This window comes from Gallinula chloropus, assembly GCF_964237585.1.
Source record: "Gallinula chloropus genome assembly, chromosome: 1".
NCBI lineage: Eukaryota > Metazoa > Chordata > Aves > Gruiformes > Rallidae > Gallinula > Gallinula chloropus.
In genome coordinates, this window is record NC_140085.1 from 86,791,614 (window position 1) to 86,811,259 (window position 19,646).

General features: G+C 46.2%; 1 protein-coding gene across 2 annotated transcripts in view; it reads right to left on the reverse strand.

The window, feature by feature from the left end:
- SIDT1 (SID1 transmembrane family member 1) overlaps positions 1–19,646 on the reverse strand; it is a gene marked incomplete at both ends in the record, with an annotated part of 45,218 nt that overhangs the window by 12,419 nt on the left and 13,153 nt on the right. For both annotated transcript variants that reach the window (XM_084279094.1, XM_084279093.1), the window contains 10 exons: positions 680–751; positions 5,145–5,188; positions 6,542–6,635; positions 7,012–7,083; positions 8,226–8,319; positions 8,904–8,987; positions 10,139–10,240; positions 13,080–13,125; positions 13,333–13,503; positions 14,484–14,605. In XM_084279094.1, the coding sequence (XP_084135220.1) occupies positions 680–751; positions 5,145–5,188; positions 6,542–6,635; positions 7,012–7,083; positions 8,226–8,319; positions 8,904–8,987; positions 10,139–10,240; positions 13,080–13,125; positions 13,333–13,503; positions 14,484–14,605 (901 nt within the window). The remainder of the gene's footprint in view (positions 1–679; positions 752–5,144; positions 5,189–6,541; positions 6,636–7,011; positions 7,084–8,225; positions 8,320–8,903; positions 8,988–10,138; positions 10,241–13,079; positions 13,126–13,332; positions 13,504–14,483; positions 14,606–19,646) is intronic.

Genomic DNA, 19,646 nt, shown 5'->3' on the forward strand with positions numbered 1-19,646 from the left:
CTGGGCTCTCAAATCTGGAAGCCTGAAACAAGCCAGAGAGCAGCAGGCTGTTCAGGGGTCAGAAAAAAGATGACCTAGTTAATCTCCAGATTTTACATGACCTTTGTATATATGTTTCTGAAACTACCATAGAACAGAAGACAAAGAGGAAGAAGGGAAGATTTTTCAAAGCAGGCAGAGCAACAGCTGTGTTCCCATTGCATGCACAGTATTGGTCAGCAGAACCTGCCATCACTTCCCACAGGCTGGCCAAGCTCCCAGTGAGCCCACTGCCCATACCAGCACAAGCAGAACACAAGTTTCCTTCTCATATCCCAACCACTTTTAAACATTTCCTTGGGAATTAGGGGTAGGGTGGTGCTGAAGCCCTCAACTGTACTCCAGGACTTAAATCTTCCTGATTTTTTCCTAAACCTCTGTGTTTCTTTGCCAGTTGTTCAGAAATATTGCACTTTCAGAGTCCAACAACTGGATGACATCTGTAGTGTCAGGGCTGTCTTCACACCACAATGACCCAATACATCTTCAGATAGGGGCAGAAGTTGCACAGGACTGATTTCCCCTCTCACTTGAGCAGCTGCCTCATGCTGCCCTGGACCTGCACCACATCACTCTGCAGTGCCTTCCCCTGCCCTAGGTAGAATCCTCCCTGTGCCCCCAGTTCTGGGAGATACTGTACCAATAGCACCATAGCTGCTTCCCTCAGGGGTGCTGGCCGTGATGGGGTGCGAAGACGTCATAATCCCAGATCCTGCAATTGAAACAAACCCAAAAGGGACAGTTAGTTTTAGGTCAGTGCTTGAAAATACACCTCCGAGGTGAATGCAAACAGCTTGAAGCTCTGGAGGGGCTTGGGAAAAGCTGCATTTCTCCAAACAGATGGCAGTCTCTCTGGAGCATACTGTGCAAAAGGGAAGCCCTCGCTTTGACATGTGAGGCAAATCCATCAGCTTCCCCACACAGGCTGCCAGTGCAACTCAGAAGAGCAGGAGCCTCCTGCCAGCACCCTATGGGGATCACACTATGGGGCTGCAACACTTGGGAAGTTATAGAGCAAGTATCACTATATTCAGTACACCCTTATGGATTTCTAGTTCTTTTCCTTCCCCTCCTCCCAAATCGATCTATTCAAATGCTGCTACCTCTGCTTGCCCCTGGAAGAGAGTCACTGATAACCCTTGACAAGGCAGCTGCTACATGGTTTTAACAAGGCAAGGAGAAAGCAAGAGAGCCCCATACAAAAAAGCAGTCAAGATCCAATGACAAGAGGGGCAAGCCTTTGAGAGCAGGGAAGTCCCAGTCTTCCACCCACACACCTGAAGCAAGGAGGGCTACTCTTCCCAGTCAGGCTGCCCTGGGACTTTCTCCACCCCGCTTCACATTCTGTCTTTGTGTCTGGTATTTGATCCCTCTGTGGTTGGGCTCAGCTGCTGGGCTGGCAACTGACAAACATCAGGAAACATAGCAGCTGAACCCCTTTCACAGAGGGATCAAATGCCCATTTCCCAAAAGGGAGGGAGCAAGAGGAGCAGGACTGCATCTGCCAGTGGTGGGAAACTGCAAGACACGTCTAACTGCTTACAAAGCTTCATCCTCATAACAACATCATGTGGACAGTCAGCAGCAAAGAGATGCAGAACATGGAACAGTGTTTAAGGACAAGCAACCTTACTGCAGCCTGGCAATAGCCTGGCTTCCCAACCTGCACCTCTGGCTTCCCAGTACCTGATCTGTCCCAAACTGACAGGCACAGGCAGACTCCTCTTTCCAGGCAGCAATTCCAGCCACTTCTGTAACCCCCTGTGTAGGACTTTATACCATTTCCATTAACCACTTACGTAAAGAACCTCAAAACTTTTCCCTGCCAGAGCCCAATTCCTGGGCAGAGGAGCACCCATACAACAGCAATGCTTGGTGTTTCAAGTCCAAATTACTGGACTTGAAATTACTCCTTTGACACATTCACTGTGCTTGTTTGGCTTTGGGTTAAGACCTGGTTCTTATTTCAGCTTCTCTACCCTCCTGCCCCATCCCTCTGACAGGGCAATGAACAGCTTGGAGGAGCATCTAAAGCAGACAACACGACATGGACTGAGTACCAGAGGGAAGGCTCTGGCACACTGGAGCCCCACACACAACACCGTTTCAGACCTGAGCTGGGATTAGCAGGTATTTTTGAACGTTGCTGTAGGATCATAGAATATACCAAGTTGGAAGGGACCCATAAGGATCACTGAGTCCAGCTCCTGGCTCCACACAGGACAAGCCAAGACAGAGCAGCCAAGATCCACCTTCTACTCTTCACCTGCTGCGCAACTCTCCTCTTGTGGCAGCTTTTTTCTTTACCTGTTGCTTTAAAGTCATTTGGAAATCCAGATGATTGGAAAGAGGACAATAGAAGCATTTCCCCATGTTTATAGCACCAAGGTACATGCACGCTTCCTTCTCCCAGCAGTCCTGTCCCACAGGGACATTTCCTCCCTATTTTAGGCCAAGCTTTATGCTCTCAGTTACCTGGGAGAGAAGGTTGACAAGTCACTTTAGTAAAGATTTAAATCTAGAGAAAGCAGGGAGGCTGAGGAGAGGCACTCTGCCCTATCTCTAGCAGCTGCATCGGGCCTACTCACTAATTTAGCTCACCCACTGATTTCAGTCCCACTTCCCAGTGTGTGAGTCAGCAGAGTAAACGTCCTGCACTAGGTGTGGTTCCTGAAGCTATTGCTTCCACCAGAGAGTGATGATGTGGAATGGGAAGTGTTCCTCAGGATTTAAAAAAAACCCCACATTAACCACAGACGCCGGGTGTAATACGTGTGGTGGGAGCAAGGAGGCACATGGAGTTCAGGACACCTAAGACAACAGGCAGAGACAGATTGCTCAGCACCTTCACCCACACTATTTCTTTGTGGGGTAGGGAAAAGGAAGAGACAGTGATGGAGAAGGCAAGACCCAGAGGTAGTTTGGAAGAAGAGAAATTCCAGGGGCTAGAAAAATTGAGAGAAAGCTAGTGTGCCCTGGGTGATCTGGAGGACAGATGAAACACCTCTCCTGCAAAGAGAAGGTGAGACAGCTGGGGTTGTTCAGCCTGGAGAAGAGAATACTCCAGAGAGACCTTATTGTGGCCTTTCAATGTCTGAAGGGCACTTATAAGAAAAACGGGGACAGATTTATTTTTTTTTAAGTAGGGCCTGCTGTAATAGGACAAGGAGTAATGGCCTTAAGTTAAAAGAAGATAGAGTCATGTTTATTTGGGTTTTGTTTGTTTGGGTTTTGTTTTGGGTGGGGTTTTCTCTTTGTTGTTGTTGTTTGGGGGTTTTCTGGATCTTTTTTTACACAATGAGAGTGGTAGAACACCACTTCTAGTTTCCCAGAGGTAAAAGATGCCCCAAATCCCTGGAAACATTCAAGGTCAGGTTGGACGGGGCTCTGAGCAACCTGATTTAGCTGAAGCTGTCCGTGTCCACGGCAGAGGGGTTGGACTAGATGGTGTCTGAAGGTCCCCTCCAAGCCAAACCATCCTATGACAGGAAAGATGCTAGTTACCATTTTCTAGGCAGCCAGACACACACCCTGAAGAGACATGATAAAGAAACAAACAACATGAATGTAGGACATGGTTCCTCCTGAGAGGAAAGAGCTCTACAAAGGTGGCATAGAGTACAAGGGAGAGGACAGGTCATAGAAGGAGTACATGTCTCTGGGAGGAACTCTGTAAAATCTGAAGGAACTGCACTCTTTCTTCCTTTCACAGGGATTCTGTTCAGCAATCCTCCCTGTCCAGGAACTCCAGTCTCTACCCTCTAGATCCATGCTAAGGACTGCATCTGTGTCCCACAGCTTCTTTGAGAACTTCCCAAGCATCAGAATTTAGCTTCCACCTCTCACCAGGGCAGCTTGGAAAGCAGCTTCTAAATTGCCTTCAGCACTTAAACCCTCAGCTGTAGCTCCAGCAGCACTCCCTAGGGCATCTGGTGTCACACAGCTAAGGCCTTGCCTTAGCGATCCCTTGTTACCACCTGGGGGCTCTTCCAGGGCCTCAGGCAGGTCCCTTCAGGTTCCCCAAAAACACACACAGGTTCTTTCTATTTCTGCAGTGCCCCAAGATCTACTGCTGTAAGAAAACCTTTCACACACATTCCACATGCAGGGATGCCTATGTGGATCTCAGTGGCTGAAGAAGTCGCTCCTGAGAAGCCAAATGCCTGCAAGTCCTTGGCAGAAATATGAACCCAAGTAATGCCAGGTCCAGGTGAAGTTCCACTGCTGATCCTTTAAGCACAGCTCAGTTAAACTAGGATGCTTATCTGGTGGTATGTAGCAGACTAAGACTGATGGAGCTGGGAATTAACAATAAGCAACACACCAAGAACCCTTCGGTGCTGCCAAAACAGAACGTACTCCCTTTCCCAGTGAGAGGGGTACAAATGATGATGCCTTTATTCTCAGACCAGTGCTGTGAACTACTTTGCAGGCACTAAATGTTTAATCAAAATGGAACTCCCACACTTCTCTAGAAAGCAAAAACTCCCAGTGCCCCCCCATCTACATGACGAAAATTTCCACCTTTCCCTGGTGGCCTCTTAGATGCAGCTGGTTTTATAATGGAGAAATCTGCAGTATGTTGAAATGTGGGTGGAGCACAAAGTAAACGGAATCCAATACCAAAGTAAATAACACAAACCCCACTACCTAACTGTATTAGTCATTCATTTGCTTGGTTGTCCACAGCTCCCAGTTAAAAACAAATTAAAAATTTTATTAATTTTAAAAAAAAATTATAGACCTCAACATTTAAACCAGACAGAAGAAATCTTAAGGAATAACATCTGACAAACTCCAAGTTTCTTGTTTATTGATGAAGAGACCTGCAGTATCCTTAGCCTATAGTCAGATCTAGCTAAGGCTTGCCCTCTCCAACCTTCAGGCCAGCTCCTTGGGGCAGGACCAGGTTTAGAGGAGCCTACTTCAAACACCCTCTCTACCCTCCAAGTCAGGAAGCTCTAACATCTTTCATCAGCACCAGAAACTATGTGGTACATGTAAAGGGAAAGAGGCTTGAAGGGAAAGAAGGTTCCAAGTTTGTCCCTTGCCTGGGACCTATGCTGTTCACTTAAAGCTGTCACACAACAGAAGAGACACCTTACCATCCTCAGGACTCAATCTCCCAGCTGAAGCCTTCCTCCGAACCCTGAAAAGGAACAGCGGTACTCATCAGCCAGCAAACAAACGCCATCACCTGCCACCCATCGCAGGATGTATCTAGGACACCAACAGGCACATGGTGCAAGCCCTAAAAAAAACCCCAACCCAGACAACAAAAAAACAGCCACACAAAAAGCCTACCCCCAAAAACCAAACCCCAACAGAATGGCAAAGAAAAGAAAATCCAAAATATTGTCTGGAGTAGGCATGGTTCAGCCACGACTGCTTGCTGTCCACCTTCCAGACTTCCAGAGTAACAGAGGTGGATGTTTTTTACCCCTCAGTCATCCACTAGGAAAGGACAGGTTATGGGACCATCCCATCCTGCACTGCACGTTAGGAGAGACTCTCCAATCACCTTCCCAAACAAAACTCCCTTGCTCAGGGGACCAAGCACATAAGAATCTACTGAAAGGGCAGCAGGAGCTAGCAGCATGTAGCTGTAGAGAGCAAGAACTTCTCCCCTGAGGTTCCTCTTCCCCAGAATAAACAACCCCAGTTTCCTTATCCGCTCCTCATAAGACTCTCAAACCTCCATGGTTTGGAAAAAGGATTTGCTTAACCATTGTCACTGCCAACACAGGCAGTAGTGATGGATCCCAACAAATGCCACCATCCACAGCGCCTTAAGAGCACCTGTCTGCTGCCATACCAAGGCTCTCACCCTGTGCAGCAGTTATCCACCCCACAGGAGTAAATCTTATCTTCCTTTTAGGCTGCTGTCCCCTTCCTGCTCCTCCAGTCCTGTTCACATTCAAGAGGGCTTCAAGATCACCTCCAGTGAGCAACAGTGGACCCTGGAGAAACTAGGAAGTGTTTTGATATCCCCCTACCCCCTCCAAGAGCAACCTGTCATGGTAGCTGTGTCCAACCTCAGATGCAGATATTCCCTTCAACACAAGCCAAGGCACCAAAGTCTGGGGCAAGGGGAGGCAGGGCAGGAAGGTAACCAGCAGTCTCAGGACTTCAGAGCCCCATAATTATTGCAGTACTTGGTCTAGCACTCTGGAAAGTACCTTGGTTGCCTAATGCTCTGGCACCCCCTATCCTAGACCCACTCAACCACAATTCCCACCTTCCACCCAGTGTCAGGAAACATGGGGTAGGAGCCCTACAAAAGCTATAGGGTAAAGCCTCATGTGTTCATCATTGCCACATCCACAGTAGGGGAAGAAAAGTTCTGGATGATGGCCAGTAGGAGCCCACTGAATAGTCACAGACCTGTTTGGCTAGTCTGTTCAGATGTTTGCCACCCCACTTGCCCTGAAATCACTTCAGGGTGAAGCATCTCTGAGGAAGAAGAGAAGAAAGGCCATTTTTGTAAAACCCCTCAACTTACCTAATGTAGTGCACAAAAGCAACCACCACTGAGCCCAGGTAAAATGAGAGGAAACCCAAGAAGCTGAAGAACATGGCCTGGACATAAACAGACTCTAAAGAAAGAAAAGGCATCAGTCAGCTCACAGAGTAGGGACAGTGCCTGTCAGACACAGTGCTCCTGTCCTGCTCTTCCCAATGCCATCTGGTGACAATGTCCAGCCTCAAACAGTCCTTCAAGACCCATTTCCTTTCTTCAAGAGGAATTGCCAGAACCTGTTGCAAGGTCTCCCCATTTCTTCACCCCTGCACTGGCTGGTGTGCCACACAACACTTCCTGGAAGGTACCAGGGCTGCAATGATTTTGATTCCTCTGCTGGTGCTTTCTGCACCGTTTCACATGCAACTTCTCACCATGGCCAAGCCATACCCCCTGTGCAGAACTGCTAAGTCCCCCCATAGAGCTGCATTGCTCTGCAGTAGGATACTGACTTTTAATAGAGGGCACGATTGTCACTTGAAGGTTCTTTGTCCGCTGCAGATTCCAGGTACGGTTGACATTCCCTGTGAGATGCAAAGTGTACAGCACATGTAAAAACAATCAAACAGTCGTGATCTCTGGCCATTATCTCAGTTCTCTGCACTTGCAAAGCCACCAGAGTCTGGCTTTTCACTAAAATCTGTGAGTGGTTTTGCTCTAAACCTTCCCCGTTTGTCAGTGCAGAACCTTTTCCATATGTTTCCCCCACCACTCCTCTCTCCACAGCCTGGTTTTCAGGCTCGAAATCCCAGACTCTTTCAGACATTGCTCAAGTGTGGATGCCCGAATGCCACAGGCATCTTGTCTCCTGTTAAGTCCCCAAAGGGCAGTTGCTGTCACTACAAATACTGGGACACCACTTTTGCCTTTGGCCAAATCTCTGCTGGCAAAACACCCCTGTGCAGGATGCTGCGCTAGCGACTTGTTACGTTTCAGCATGGCCTATCACACCCTGCCAGTGCCACTCTGCTGACAGCTTTAGAATAAGAGAAAGACATCTGGAAGGTGACAATTCTTTTTTAGGATGGGAATTGGGGGAGCCCAGGATAGGAATGTCCCTGGCCTGGAGTGGGCTCCAGTTTGTCATGAGGACAGCTCCACCCCACTCCAGTTTCACCCACCACATGAGTGGGAGAGGCTTTGCTTTTTACCATTGCCCAGAAGAGAGGCAAATTGTTTTCTGGCTGAGAAAGGTACTAGAACAAGCTTCTCATAAGATTATTACCTCAAAAATTACTATTTTTTCCTGCTCCCCCCAAGCAAGGAGGCTGTCATAGATCCCAAAATAACTGGAGAAAGCACTCTCTGCAGAAACTGCCATCTGGGTCACCGTGCAGGCAGGAGGATAATACAGCAGGGAGAGCACACACAGAAGCTCTAAGCAGCAGTGCTTGGGTGTCTCCAGGATCTCCAAGACACCAGTGACTCCTCAGAAGACCACATAACCCAACAAGCCAGGTGCTGTACTTGCCAGCCACTTCCAGGGTTGATCAAGACTTTTAACCTACCCAACAATATTAAGTTTATACTTCACTCTTCCTTGCAGCTACTTAGATAAGGTAGAGCTGTATGGCCATCCTGTCTTGCCACAGGAAGGTCCCCAAGGACTCCCTGCTGTTCCAGCACCTGTATGCAGCAACCAAACCTGCATCCCAGCACCACTTACCATGAATGGAAGAAGGCACAGAACCCCCACAGGCATAATCCTCTGGCTTGATGACAAACACAACGAAGAACTGCTCACCTGGGAAATCCTTTCTCTGCATGGGAAGACAGAAGACAATCCATGAGAAGTGAAGCAGCCTCTCCCTCCAACACATAGCAGAGGTGATGTCCACAGGACCAGAGATCAAGTTTTAGTTGCTACAGAGGCACAAGCCTTACAGAGACCTGCTTTTTCTGGACAGAGCTTGGTTTCTGGGGATGCTCCCATCATCCTTGCTGACAATAACCAGAGTTCATCAGTACTCAGTACAGCAATGCCCTAGTACAAGCCAACCAATGCTAATGCATTTAATCGGTGTAAACCATCTACCTAAGCTTTGCTTGTTATAAAGCCACTCACTGGTAGAAGAGCCAAGGTTTGAACAGAAGACACCTGGCTGCAGCTACTTCAATTTAGGGCCTCACTACCCAGGACATAACACACCTACCTAAACAAGCGCAAACAAGGTTTGTAAAAGGTAACAGCTCTTCTTCTGCTGGTACCAGCTGGTTTAACAAAAAACAAAGGATCACAGCCATACCAGAATCAACAAAATAAAACTAGATGTGCACAGGACAGGCCACTGAAAGAAGGAAAAAAGCAAATGACACTGGGACAAACCCCCCCCCAACATCTCACCTGCACCGTTATGGCTGCCTGCTTTGTCATAGACTGGTAAACACCGTTGAACTCCACGTTATGGTCCAGGTCGTACACTGGGCACTAAAACAGACACAACTCAGGGTTAAACCAGGGGCAAAACCCAAACTGATGTCTCGGGGAGCCAGGAAGAGAACAGACAGAACAGCACAGCAGAGAAGGGCCCCACATGAAGTGACAAAGGGAACAGAACAACCAGAACCCATTTAGAAGTTAGAAAAGCTGCTCTTAAGACACTGGTTGCAGCTGCACTCACTGATCTCAGCATTATCACAGGAGAGCTGCAGTTTAACCCATGAAGAGGATTCAGCCAGACTGACCACTCCACAGTTCCCAGAGGGCAGTGCATACACTCAGCTGTATGCTGGTCATCACACACCTTGCAGTCTGTGCCAAGCACTTGCTTACGTTTTACTCTCACTACTCCAAAACCTGTCAGGTTGACGATCACCTGTCACAGTCTCCCCTCCTGCCCTTCTACCATTCAAACATGGGGGTGTGGGCAGGGGGTGATGTTACCCATTTCTCTCCTCACCCCAGCCTATTAAAGCCAACTGCCAGGTCTTCAGAGCCAGGAGCCAAGGCATCTTGCACCTCTGTCACTAGCTGTTCCCACACTCTGTGGATCCTTGTATCATTCAGGAATGTGGGAAAGGAAGGGAAACATGGGGCCATTTCCCATCTGCAAGCAATAGCCAATCTCCATGGCAGGGATCAGTAATTCTCCTCTTTCCAGAAAAGGGGGTGAGTAATTGTGGAGAGAGAAATCAAATTGGAAAGGGGGAGAAACCTCATGTCTGGAAATTAGAAGCTCCCATTTTGCCTTGAGCCAGGGGAGTGTCAAGGGAACAGCACTGTCTCCTCCCTCAGCCACCAGCATCCCATCCAACACTCCACAGAGACAGACCCATGACAAGAAGCAACAGGGTGTTAAACCCCATAAGGGGAGCATAAGAAATGCCCCATGGACAGGTTAGAGAATAACAGCTTTTTCATGTATTTGCAACAAAAGTCTCCATACGAGCTGCACAAACTCAGCACCTCTGCCTTTGCCTCCTTCCCAGGACTTTCATTCCTCTTTCGGGGCTCCCTTCACCACCACACTAGGGTGAAGCCCTTCCTGGAGCTTTTCTCTCTACTGGGGCACAGACCCCCTCACAGCAGGACACAGAGCTCCAGCAGGCAACTCTTTCCCCTCCTCTCCTCAGACTTACCACAATATCCTGGACAGAGACAACGGAGCATGGGTAGACCACATCAGAGACCACTTTAATAATGACTGAATCGACATCCTGAGGAAACTTGTACAGAAAATACTGAGGAGAAAGCAGAGTACTGAGAATTATGGTCCAGAAATCATCCCTCATGGTAGTTTCAGAGCTTCCTCAATGTACTTCCACAGCCCAAGCTAGGCTTTGGAGTTGGAGGGCTTTCACAAAAAATCAGATTTCAAATATTCGGACTTTATAGGACAGAAGAGCGTATTAAATATATACAGACAGCTCTCCTCCTTGCACAGTGTGCTGTTAAACACAGGCAACTTCAACATGCAAAGTACAGGATTGCTTCTGTTCCCCTTAAGCTTTTTTCCACTTGATCAAACTAAAATTATTTTACTTTATAGCCTACTCCATTTTATGTTGCTATGAGCTATTCATAGATGTTTCCATACTGCTGGCTGTACTTCATATATGGAATATATAATGGAGTTTATCTCAGATGAGTTGCCTCAAAGACAGGCTGTGGAAAGTATTGGGTAAAACAGTTGAACTCTGTCAACAGTTTCATAAATAAGTGTCTGATATTAATTGTATCATTTAGGTTATTTGGTTTTATTTTGTTTTGAGGGCAAGGGGTAATGGAGGTTTCTCTTCTGACTTCAGCTTTGAAAATAATCCAGCTATAGATCTGAAAAAAACCCTATGAGAGACTAACATCCACCAATATTCCTGCTTTTCCACTGTGGGGAAGGAATGGCGTTTCTTGTGCTTCCATGCTTTGAGCAGGCCCACAGGACAGTCTGTAGGGCAAGAAGATGCCCTTCCCTGTTCCAGAGGGACCTTTTCATGTTTGGGCAAAAGATATCCCAGGCAACATCATTATTTGCATATTTTTGCAGCAAGGGCATGATGTACTACACCAGCCAGCAACTGGAGAAGTTAGGGTTTCTGGGCCCACTGCAGCAGGAAGGCTTGTTGCAAAGGTTCCCATCACCCTGCTTGGAGCCCAGACCCACAGGCAGAACTACCACAAGGGGCTGATGGGCACCTCAACCCACCTCAGAAGCAAGGAAAGGCTGAGGACTGCCACCAGTCACCTTCTTCCCTTCCTTATGGTCACCTGGCAGTGGTGGTGCTGCCCTGGGGCAGACATAGCCCATCGGATGGACCTAATGAAGCTTCCCCTTGGAAATTGTAACCAGAAATACTTCCAACTGGCAAGGTCCCTTTATGTCACATAACCCTTAGGTTAGGACCAGCCACATCTGATTTCCCTTCCCCCATCCCCTTCCCAGCAAGTAGAAGCCCCAGCTGGAGAGGCAGGGATAAGTCAGGAATCACCCAGGCTTTTTCCAGGTTTTCCCATTTCCACTAAAGCATTCATTCCCACCGCCCCCCTCCAAGCAGAGCCCTGTCACTGCTGAGGGAACGCTGGCCCAAGTCACAAGCCCTTACAAACTGAAAGCTCGCCAGGCCAGTTCCTTCAGCAGAGCGTGTTTTGTCTCTGCCAAGCAAGACCCATGTCGGTCCAAGCTCCTTGGTTTCCCTCTTTAGGGAAAGCTTTCGGTTCTTGAAGTCACCCATGAGTACACTCCTATCATTTTCTTTTTAAGCCACACTTACACCAGAGCACAGAATTAACATCAGGGGTATTAAGACCTACAGTTCTCCCCCACAGTGAGTAATATAAACACATCTAGGAAACTATCCTGAAATAAGTAAGCATATCTACTGTCTCCTTCTGCCCTCAGGCACAAGACAGGTTCTGGACAACAACTCCTTCTGTTATGGTTGTCTTTGGGCTACTCATCTAGATTTTGAATTGCCTTTTTTTCTTCCCCTGTTAAAACTACTTAATACTTTGATTCACAAAACCCCCAGCATTATGCCAATTACAAAGCTCTCATCTTCTACTCTCTACATCTGGCCTATAATTAAAAGTCACCAACCTCATATTATTGAATTGTAACATATAACAAAGCACAGTCACAAGATTAATTCCATGCCAGATCCTAAATGCTCTACATTCAAATTACAAAGATTGAAAGTAATCAGGGTTTATAAAGAGCTACCACCACTCCTTATCCTTCTATAGTATAAAACACTGCATGTATCTGCAAATCAGCTTAAGACATTTGACAACAAAAAATATTAGCTGGGATGTCTGGTAATAGGAAACCTAAAATTAAGTGGTGTTGCTAACAGTGATAGCTACAACAAAAATGGAGCACCAGGCAGCCTGAGTAAATTACACACTTTCCCAGCACTACGAGCTCCTGTATCACTATAGTTACTGCAAACAGCATTTTCATTCCAGAGAGGACTTGTAGTATCTGCAGGGCTCTAAACAAGGCTGCTCAGCTGGAGGTGCTGTGCACATGGGTTCTCTTCTGAGCTAATAACCAGGCTTATCAGTCATTTAATTTATCACCTTGCAACTTGACTTGCTGCCCTGAGCAAGGGATAGCAGTCTGAGTTCTACTGTACCTTTACAGCTCGTTTATTTACACATTTATCTTTCTCCAGTGAAGACTGCATTGTGGCTAGTCACAATAGGGAAACTGAACCAGCACTGGCTGGAACAAGACACTGGTGCACACCACCTCGCTTCCCATGAAGCATAGCAGTCCAATGGCCTCTGGACTTCTGTATATTTCTGGAATTTGCTGAACTACAGAGACCATTCGCTCTCTCTGGTCATGGTTTTTGGTTCAGTTAATTGCTTTGCAAGAGAACCCAAACATGCCACAATAGGCTGAGGCACTGCAACCTCTTCATATATCCACAGAAGATTCAACAGTAAGGAAGTTTCCCTGCATCCTAAGAGGGAAACAGCCTAGTCATATAAGGCTTTTGCCATCTCTAACAAAGGATGACATCAACCATTTGGATGTGGTAAGACATAAAAGCAACATCACACAGGACTCCTCCTTACCTGGGGCTGAGAAGGGCTGGCAGTGAAGTTAAATGCTTTGTTGGTCCTAGAAAAAAAATGCCAGCATGTTGAAGTCTAAAATTTTCAGAGCTGGAATGCACACAGGGTACCTTCAGACTAAGCAAAAGTGAAAGAAAAAAATATTCCCACCCCACCTCCTCACTCCGAAAAGGGAACAGTAGGCAGATGGATCAAATCCCTGTGTAACAGATACATGAAGAAGTCACTTATGCATTCTCACATCGCAGCTTACTCAAGTTGGAAGTTCTCGAGCCTGGTGACTAGCAGCTCATATGCAATATTAAATGGTGCCATGGAAGCAACATCCACAAATATGATCTGGTCAGAGGGTCCTGTCTCAGGTGTTGGCTCAGAGGGACAGAGGGTCCGACTCACTTCTTGGTAATTATAGGTCCTCTGATAGCTACAACAGCCAGAGGAAGGAGGGAAGGGAAAGTTGGATAGAAGAGAGAGAAAGACATCACAGTTAAAAAGTTATTCATCACTTAAGAATGACATAATTTTTCCCCTGCTTGCATAACTGAAATACTCATCTAAAAGGACAAGACCATTCAGTTGTTCATTCAGAGCCCAAACTCCAGCTCTGTTACCTCTTAGGGTTTGCACAAGGGACTGGACATCCCCAGCACTTCACTTCCCTTGAGGCTACCTGTGCCATCTGCAGATCTAGCACATCTGCCATTTGCTGGAGGCAGGGAGAGCACTGACAACCTCAAACAGCCGCTGCTGTAACCATCCCCTGCATCAGGCAAGACACTGCAGGCTGTCTCCTGCCTGGCACCCAGATTTCAGTCACAGAATGAAGCTTCACATCTCAGCCTGAAGTGCCTGCAAAGTCTTGGTACTTGCAGCCTAACTAGCTCCAAGGTTCCTGAAGCTACACAGCAGCACCACTTTCACAAAGAGAACGCCCCCAAAACAAGAACAACCCCCCAGAACAGACTATCAACTTAGGTGTACCTGGTGGGAGAAACAGAGGAGAGCCCCAATTGCCCAAATACTGTAACACAGCAATTAGGTTGCTCATGTGAGAGCTTGTTCAAATCTTGCTCCAGACTAGAGCCCAATTTGCACACATGGTAAAGCAAGTGTGGAAGTGACACCACAGCCGTTCGGTGGCTTCACTGACTAGTGAGACAGGCAGATCCCCCAGCAGACAAGCCTCCTGGTTTCCACACACATATTTCAGAAACTAAGAGAGAAGAGCAGGCTGCCAGATTAGAAGTCACCTACCAAATCCCGGTCTTCCTACGTTCAGCTGACAGTGAGCAAGCTCGCTTTGCTAAACAGCCCTACAGACTACATGGGTAACAAGGTCTAGCACTTGAGGGAGGCTGATGCTGGCAGACCAGCGTGTGACAAGGAAGAGAGTCTGGTACTTACAGGCCTCGAAAAATTAGTGGGACCTGCCATGACAGCACTCCCTTCTGCTGGCGAACTACAAACAGCACGGGATACTGGAGGTTCTCAGAGCTGCTGTTCACGTACACCCGCACTGCATCTACCTGTGGGGAGAGAAAGGACAACACAGATCGGTGTTAGTCAAAGGCACAGAACAACACAGCTCCAAACCTATGCACAAGAAGCCTGTCCCCTTCCTCAGTCTGACCTAGTGGCTATTCAGACCCAGAGGTGATTTACAGAAGTGTCTCCTTACTGCTGCTCTAATCCAGAGTCACAGCCCCTATCCCCAGGTCAGAGGTGACTGTCAGACAAGACACAGGGAACAAACACAGCAGACATAAGAGAAATAGTTCATTAACTACCATTTATCCAATTGGAAGCAACCTGAATAATTTCTGTTGCAAAGTTGAGCAGATACACCCACACCCATGCCACACACAGGTCCAAACAAGAAAATTCTCAAGTGTGGTCTTGGGTGTATGTACCCAACTCAATCAACATTACTGGGAAAGTCACAAAGATGACCCAAGACATCATTATTAGTTAGGAATGAAAAATCAGGTTAGCAGTTAGCTGGTGTTAGCTGTTGTAAATGACACTGAGATGACTATAACCCACGCATATCCCACCTAATGAAGCAAGAATACACTGCTGATGGCCCTCAACCTGCCACAGAAGGCTGCTATGGTTTGTGAGCAAGGGATTTTTTTAATGCAGCCCACTATACCAGCAACTGAAATTTGTCCTTAAAATATCTGGCCACCACACAGTTGCAGAGGTAGAACAGCTGTGGAGTATAAGTTCACTATTTGTAAGCGAGCACTTTGCCTGCACCAAACAGAAATGGCACTATTTCCATTCAAAAAAAAAAAAACATCTCTTCAGCTCCCTCTCCAGAGCTGCATCCATTGCTCAAGGAAGCAGGGTATGAGAATGCAAAACTCAGAAGAGACAGCATATCTGAATTAGAAGTCTTTAATTGATTAAAGCACATTAGCTGGGTAAGGTATATAAATTCTAAGCCTACGACATCTTGAAAGATTAGATTGGACTCTTACTGAAACACTTTTCACAGACAGCTCAACTGTATATCCTCCAAGAGTAAAGGTAGAAGGGGGTGCCACCTTCTAAAAAAACCAACCAAACTAAACCCTCAGAGTTATCAAGGTAGCAGAAGGGCAGCTGAGATGGCAGCTTATGCTTGCACTGAAGACAACAAGTTCAGATAGGGGTCTTGCATTTGCAATTTTAAGTCTAAAAGAAAATTTCCTACTTATTCCTGTTTAGAAGTTTAGGTTCACTTGGGAGTTCAGTTTACTGGAACCAGAAACTAGCCATAATCATTCTCAAATTTCCTGCCATCTTCACCATTAATACAGAGGCTACTGCCACCAATTCCTAAAAACTAAAGTCTTCCTCAAAAAATACCATAAATAGCTTCATTAATTGTGTGAAGACACAATGGTTAAGCCAGAGTCCTGCAAGCACACAGACCCACTCTCCATCCATGGGGAAACCAACTGTCATTGCTCAAAGCACACATTCATCTACTGTCCAGCAGCTTTTTGTCCATGAAACAGCTAAAAACAAGCCCACCTCCACATGTGGAAGTCATGTACATGGAGTCTGGTTGGACATCAGCCTGGGCTAGGTGCATCAGCACACAGCAACGTGGAGCTCACCTCAGACTCACAGCAAATGGTACTTCTGGGTTACGTATCCTCAACTACTCAAACGCAAGCTGAACACTGGGAAATTCTCTGCTGCACTGACTTCACAAATACATAAACTACACGGGTCATGCATACATTGCAGATAGTCAGGTTTACTTTAAATATGTGCAATTCATTTATATTCATTGGAAGACTTAAGTTGCACCTCTACCTCTTCTAAATTTTCAATTTAAGAAATTTAAGGACTGTTTGAAGTAGATGCTAATGCTGAGTGATATTATTAAAAAGAGAAAGAAGTACTACTTACATATTTTGCCCATGCTTTGGACACAGAAGTGAAAGTTGCATACAAGAGAGAATGCTGCTTCTTCCTACCTTGGATCTTCCCTTTCAGAAAACCAAGTATTTTGAATATTGATTCCAGAAAGAAAAACAGAAATTCACAGGCTGTTTAGAAAAGTCAGCCAAACCAACCCCAAACAACCATCTCTGAGATATCCTACAAAACAGAACAACACTGTATCTTTCCATCCTAAAATAGTACAGTAAGAATAATTCTATGATTTAATCTTAAACACCTGGAAATCCCAGCTTTTCCCACTGTTGCATTACAGTGCATATGCAGCAGGCCATTTATCTCCAGTGGCACAGGGTATTTTCCAGCTTAATATTTTCTTGTGCCATTTGGCTGACACCAGTAAGAATACTTACTACCTGCATTCCATAGTATATTATCTGGGAAACCATGGCCATGTAATCAAATATTGTTTCATAAGCTGACAAGCAAAACAGTGCCAACAAGACAGAATAACTATTTTTAATACCAGCATATCACAGTCTGAGGCCTTCACTAGACATTTTATGTGAATTTAAGCATCTGTTGAACCAATTTGTGGAATTCCTAGACTTTAATAAGAAGAAAGAGGAATACCACACCGAGACCACTAATATTCACAAGACAAGGCAGAGCTCTCAAGAGTCATGTCTCTCCAGTGAAGTTTGCAAGGTAGTGAGGTCAGCCATTGCATTCTTACTACTGCAGCAGACTTTCAAGACTTTTGCCTACCTTGTAGAGCCCTGCATCAGATGTGCTTCACAAACAAGAGAAGTAATGCATGAGCATGGAGAATGACTGCTGCTTACCCCTTTCATCCAGCTCATACCCAAATGGAAAGATGAGAAAACAGCCCTCGCCTACTTCAGAAGTACGCAGCAGATGGGGCTGGAGCCCTATGGAGATGTAATCCCAAGCATGCCTTTGGGTGAACGAGATCACCCAGCCAGTGAGGCTGCTCTTGGGGACAGCAGCTGAGAGCTTGTGGCTGGAATTAGGCTCTATCTTTTGCAGATGTATCTATGGTGCAAATGCTGCAGCACTATGAACTTGACTGGAGAAGCGAAGCAGGGCAACAACTTAGTGATTTACACCCAGACTTCACCTCACACACTGAAAATCCCAGCAGAGGACAAGATTTCATAATTGTGCTGTGTCAACATCTCAGTCTGGACTCCTACATTGTGTCCTGCCAATGCAGCCCAGATTCTGGGAGCAGTAAAATGCCTGTGCCGCTCATCGCCAGATGGGGCAGCCCCGTAAATCCAAAGAGGTCAAGCAAGTCTTGCAGCCTGCTTCTCTTAGGACCCTCTATTAAGAATCCAGGGTGAAATGACAGTTGCTGCCCTTGCAGGAGATAGCAGCTCACAATGTCTAACAGGACATAAGCATCCCATCCTTGCCCTTTGTAACCCTACCATATCCCACCAGCTGAGCTGATGGCTTCCCTTCAGGCTGCTCTTGCTCAGCCACCATTCACTGTAGCAGGGCTGTAAAGGGACAACTGCCTTAGTCTAGAACTACAAGTAATATCCTCTCCTAGAGGTCAAGGCATGCAGGCAACAATGCCACAGGAGGTGTTATGGTACTTTCTGCTTCTAAGCAGACAAGGTCAACACTATCACATCTTTTTTTCCAAGAAGTTACAGAAATGAAAGTGTTACTCTCCCCTATGATTTTTAAAATCCTTTGAATCAAGATAACTGACTCAGGACAACTGGCCTGCTCTAATGAAGAGAAGGGGAAAAGATATGCATTAAGTTTGGGTTTTTTTAAAAAAAAAAACGGTTTGGTTTCAAAAGAGGTCATTTAAGCTGTGACATCATCTTCTAGAACAGCACTACAAGACAGTTCAGGAAACTGAAGGCTACAGCTATTAGGTGGAACAAATAATGAATCATAACCAGGGCAGCCTCAGTGGCCTTATAAAGCCCACACCTCTCAAAGCTCACATGTGCATCTATATTCTACCTCAGCTCTCTGGAGAGTCCCAGACAGGTGGGGATAAGGAAGGGGAAAAAGGACCAAGACACATCTTTCTTACGTATAAGGAACTGGACTTGCTGTGGGAGGCAGCAAATGATACTTTCAATTCCAGCACTGCTTGGTTTCCTACCCACCCAATTTGATAAGCTGTCAAGGTTTTGGCAATCATCTGGCAAGCCACATTTCAACTAACCCAATATGTGACAGTGATGGCAAGTGAGATCTCCAGAAAGTCAACTACTGATTCATCTCCACGAGGAGAATAAATTCTCCACCCCCAGTTCACAGGGTTCTCGTATTTCCTAGATTCACCTGACATGCCCCATTCATTCACTTCTTGGCACCTCTACTCCTCCCCCCCGAGATGTTTTCTAAGAAGCATGAAAAGGCTGAAATCCTTTCAAATCTTTGCTGACAAAGGAATTTACCATCAGATAATGGAAGACTCATTTCTGTGGACACAGACTTGGCTGCTTCCACTACTACTGCCCTTCAGGACAATTTCTGAAAATAGCCTGTTTCATGCTGGTGAATTTTACACCCTGTTGAGTCCCGTTTTACACAACAGCGTGGGAGAACTTGTGTGGGACCAGCAGGACAGAGAGCAGGACTTGGGCAGAAAGGAGACAAGTTATAACTCTAAGCAAGGAGTCACTGCCAAACAGACTTCTCATGAAGCAGCTGAGTTTCTCTGACTGCATTTCCTACAGCAATTAGCTCTTACTTTCATTGTGCTATGTATTTCTTCATCTCCCGTTCTGGAGAGCCCAAAAATAAGTTTGATTTCAGACTCGCAAAATTGCTGTGGTTGTAAGTAACCTCTTGTCCTAGTTCAAGCCCTTTGCTCAAGCAGAGTCAGCTGGAGCTGGTTGCTCAGGGGTGAATCAGGTAACCTGTTCCAGTCTTTGACTGTCTTCACAGTAAAAACCAACCAAAGTATTTTTCTGTGTTTAGAAGGAATTTCTTGTGTTATAGTTTATGCTCACTGGGCATCACTGAGAAGAACCTGGCTGCCTCTTCTTCATTCCCTCCTCCCACCAGGTTTATACACATTGACAAGATCCCACTGAGTCTTCTCTGTTCCAGGCTGAACAGTCCATGAATGAATAAGAAAAGAGAAAAGAGACTCTCTCTCTCTTTTCATATGAA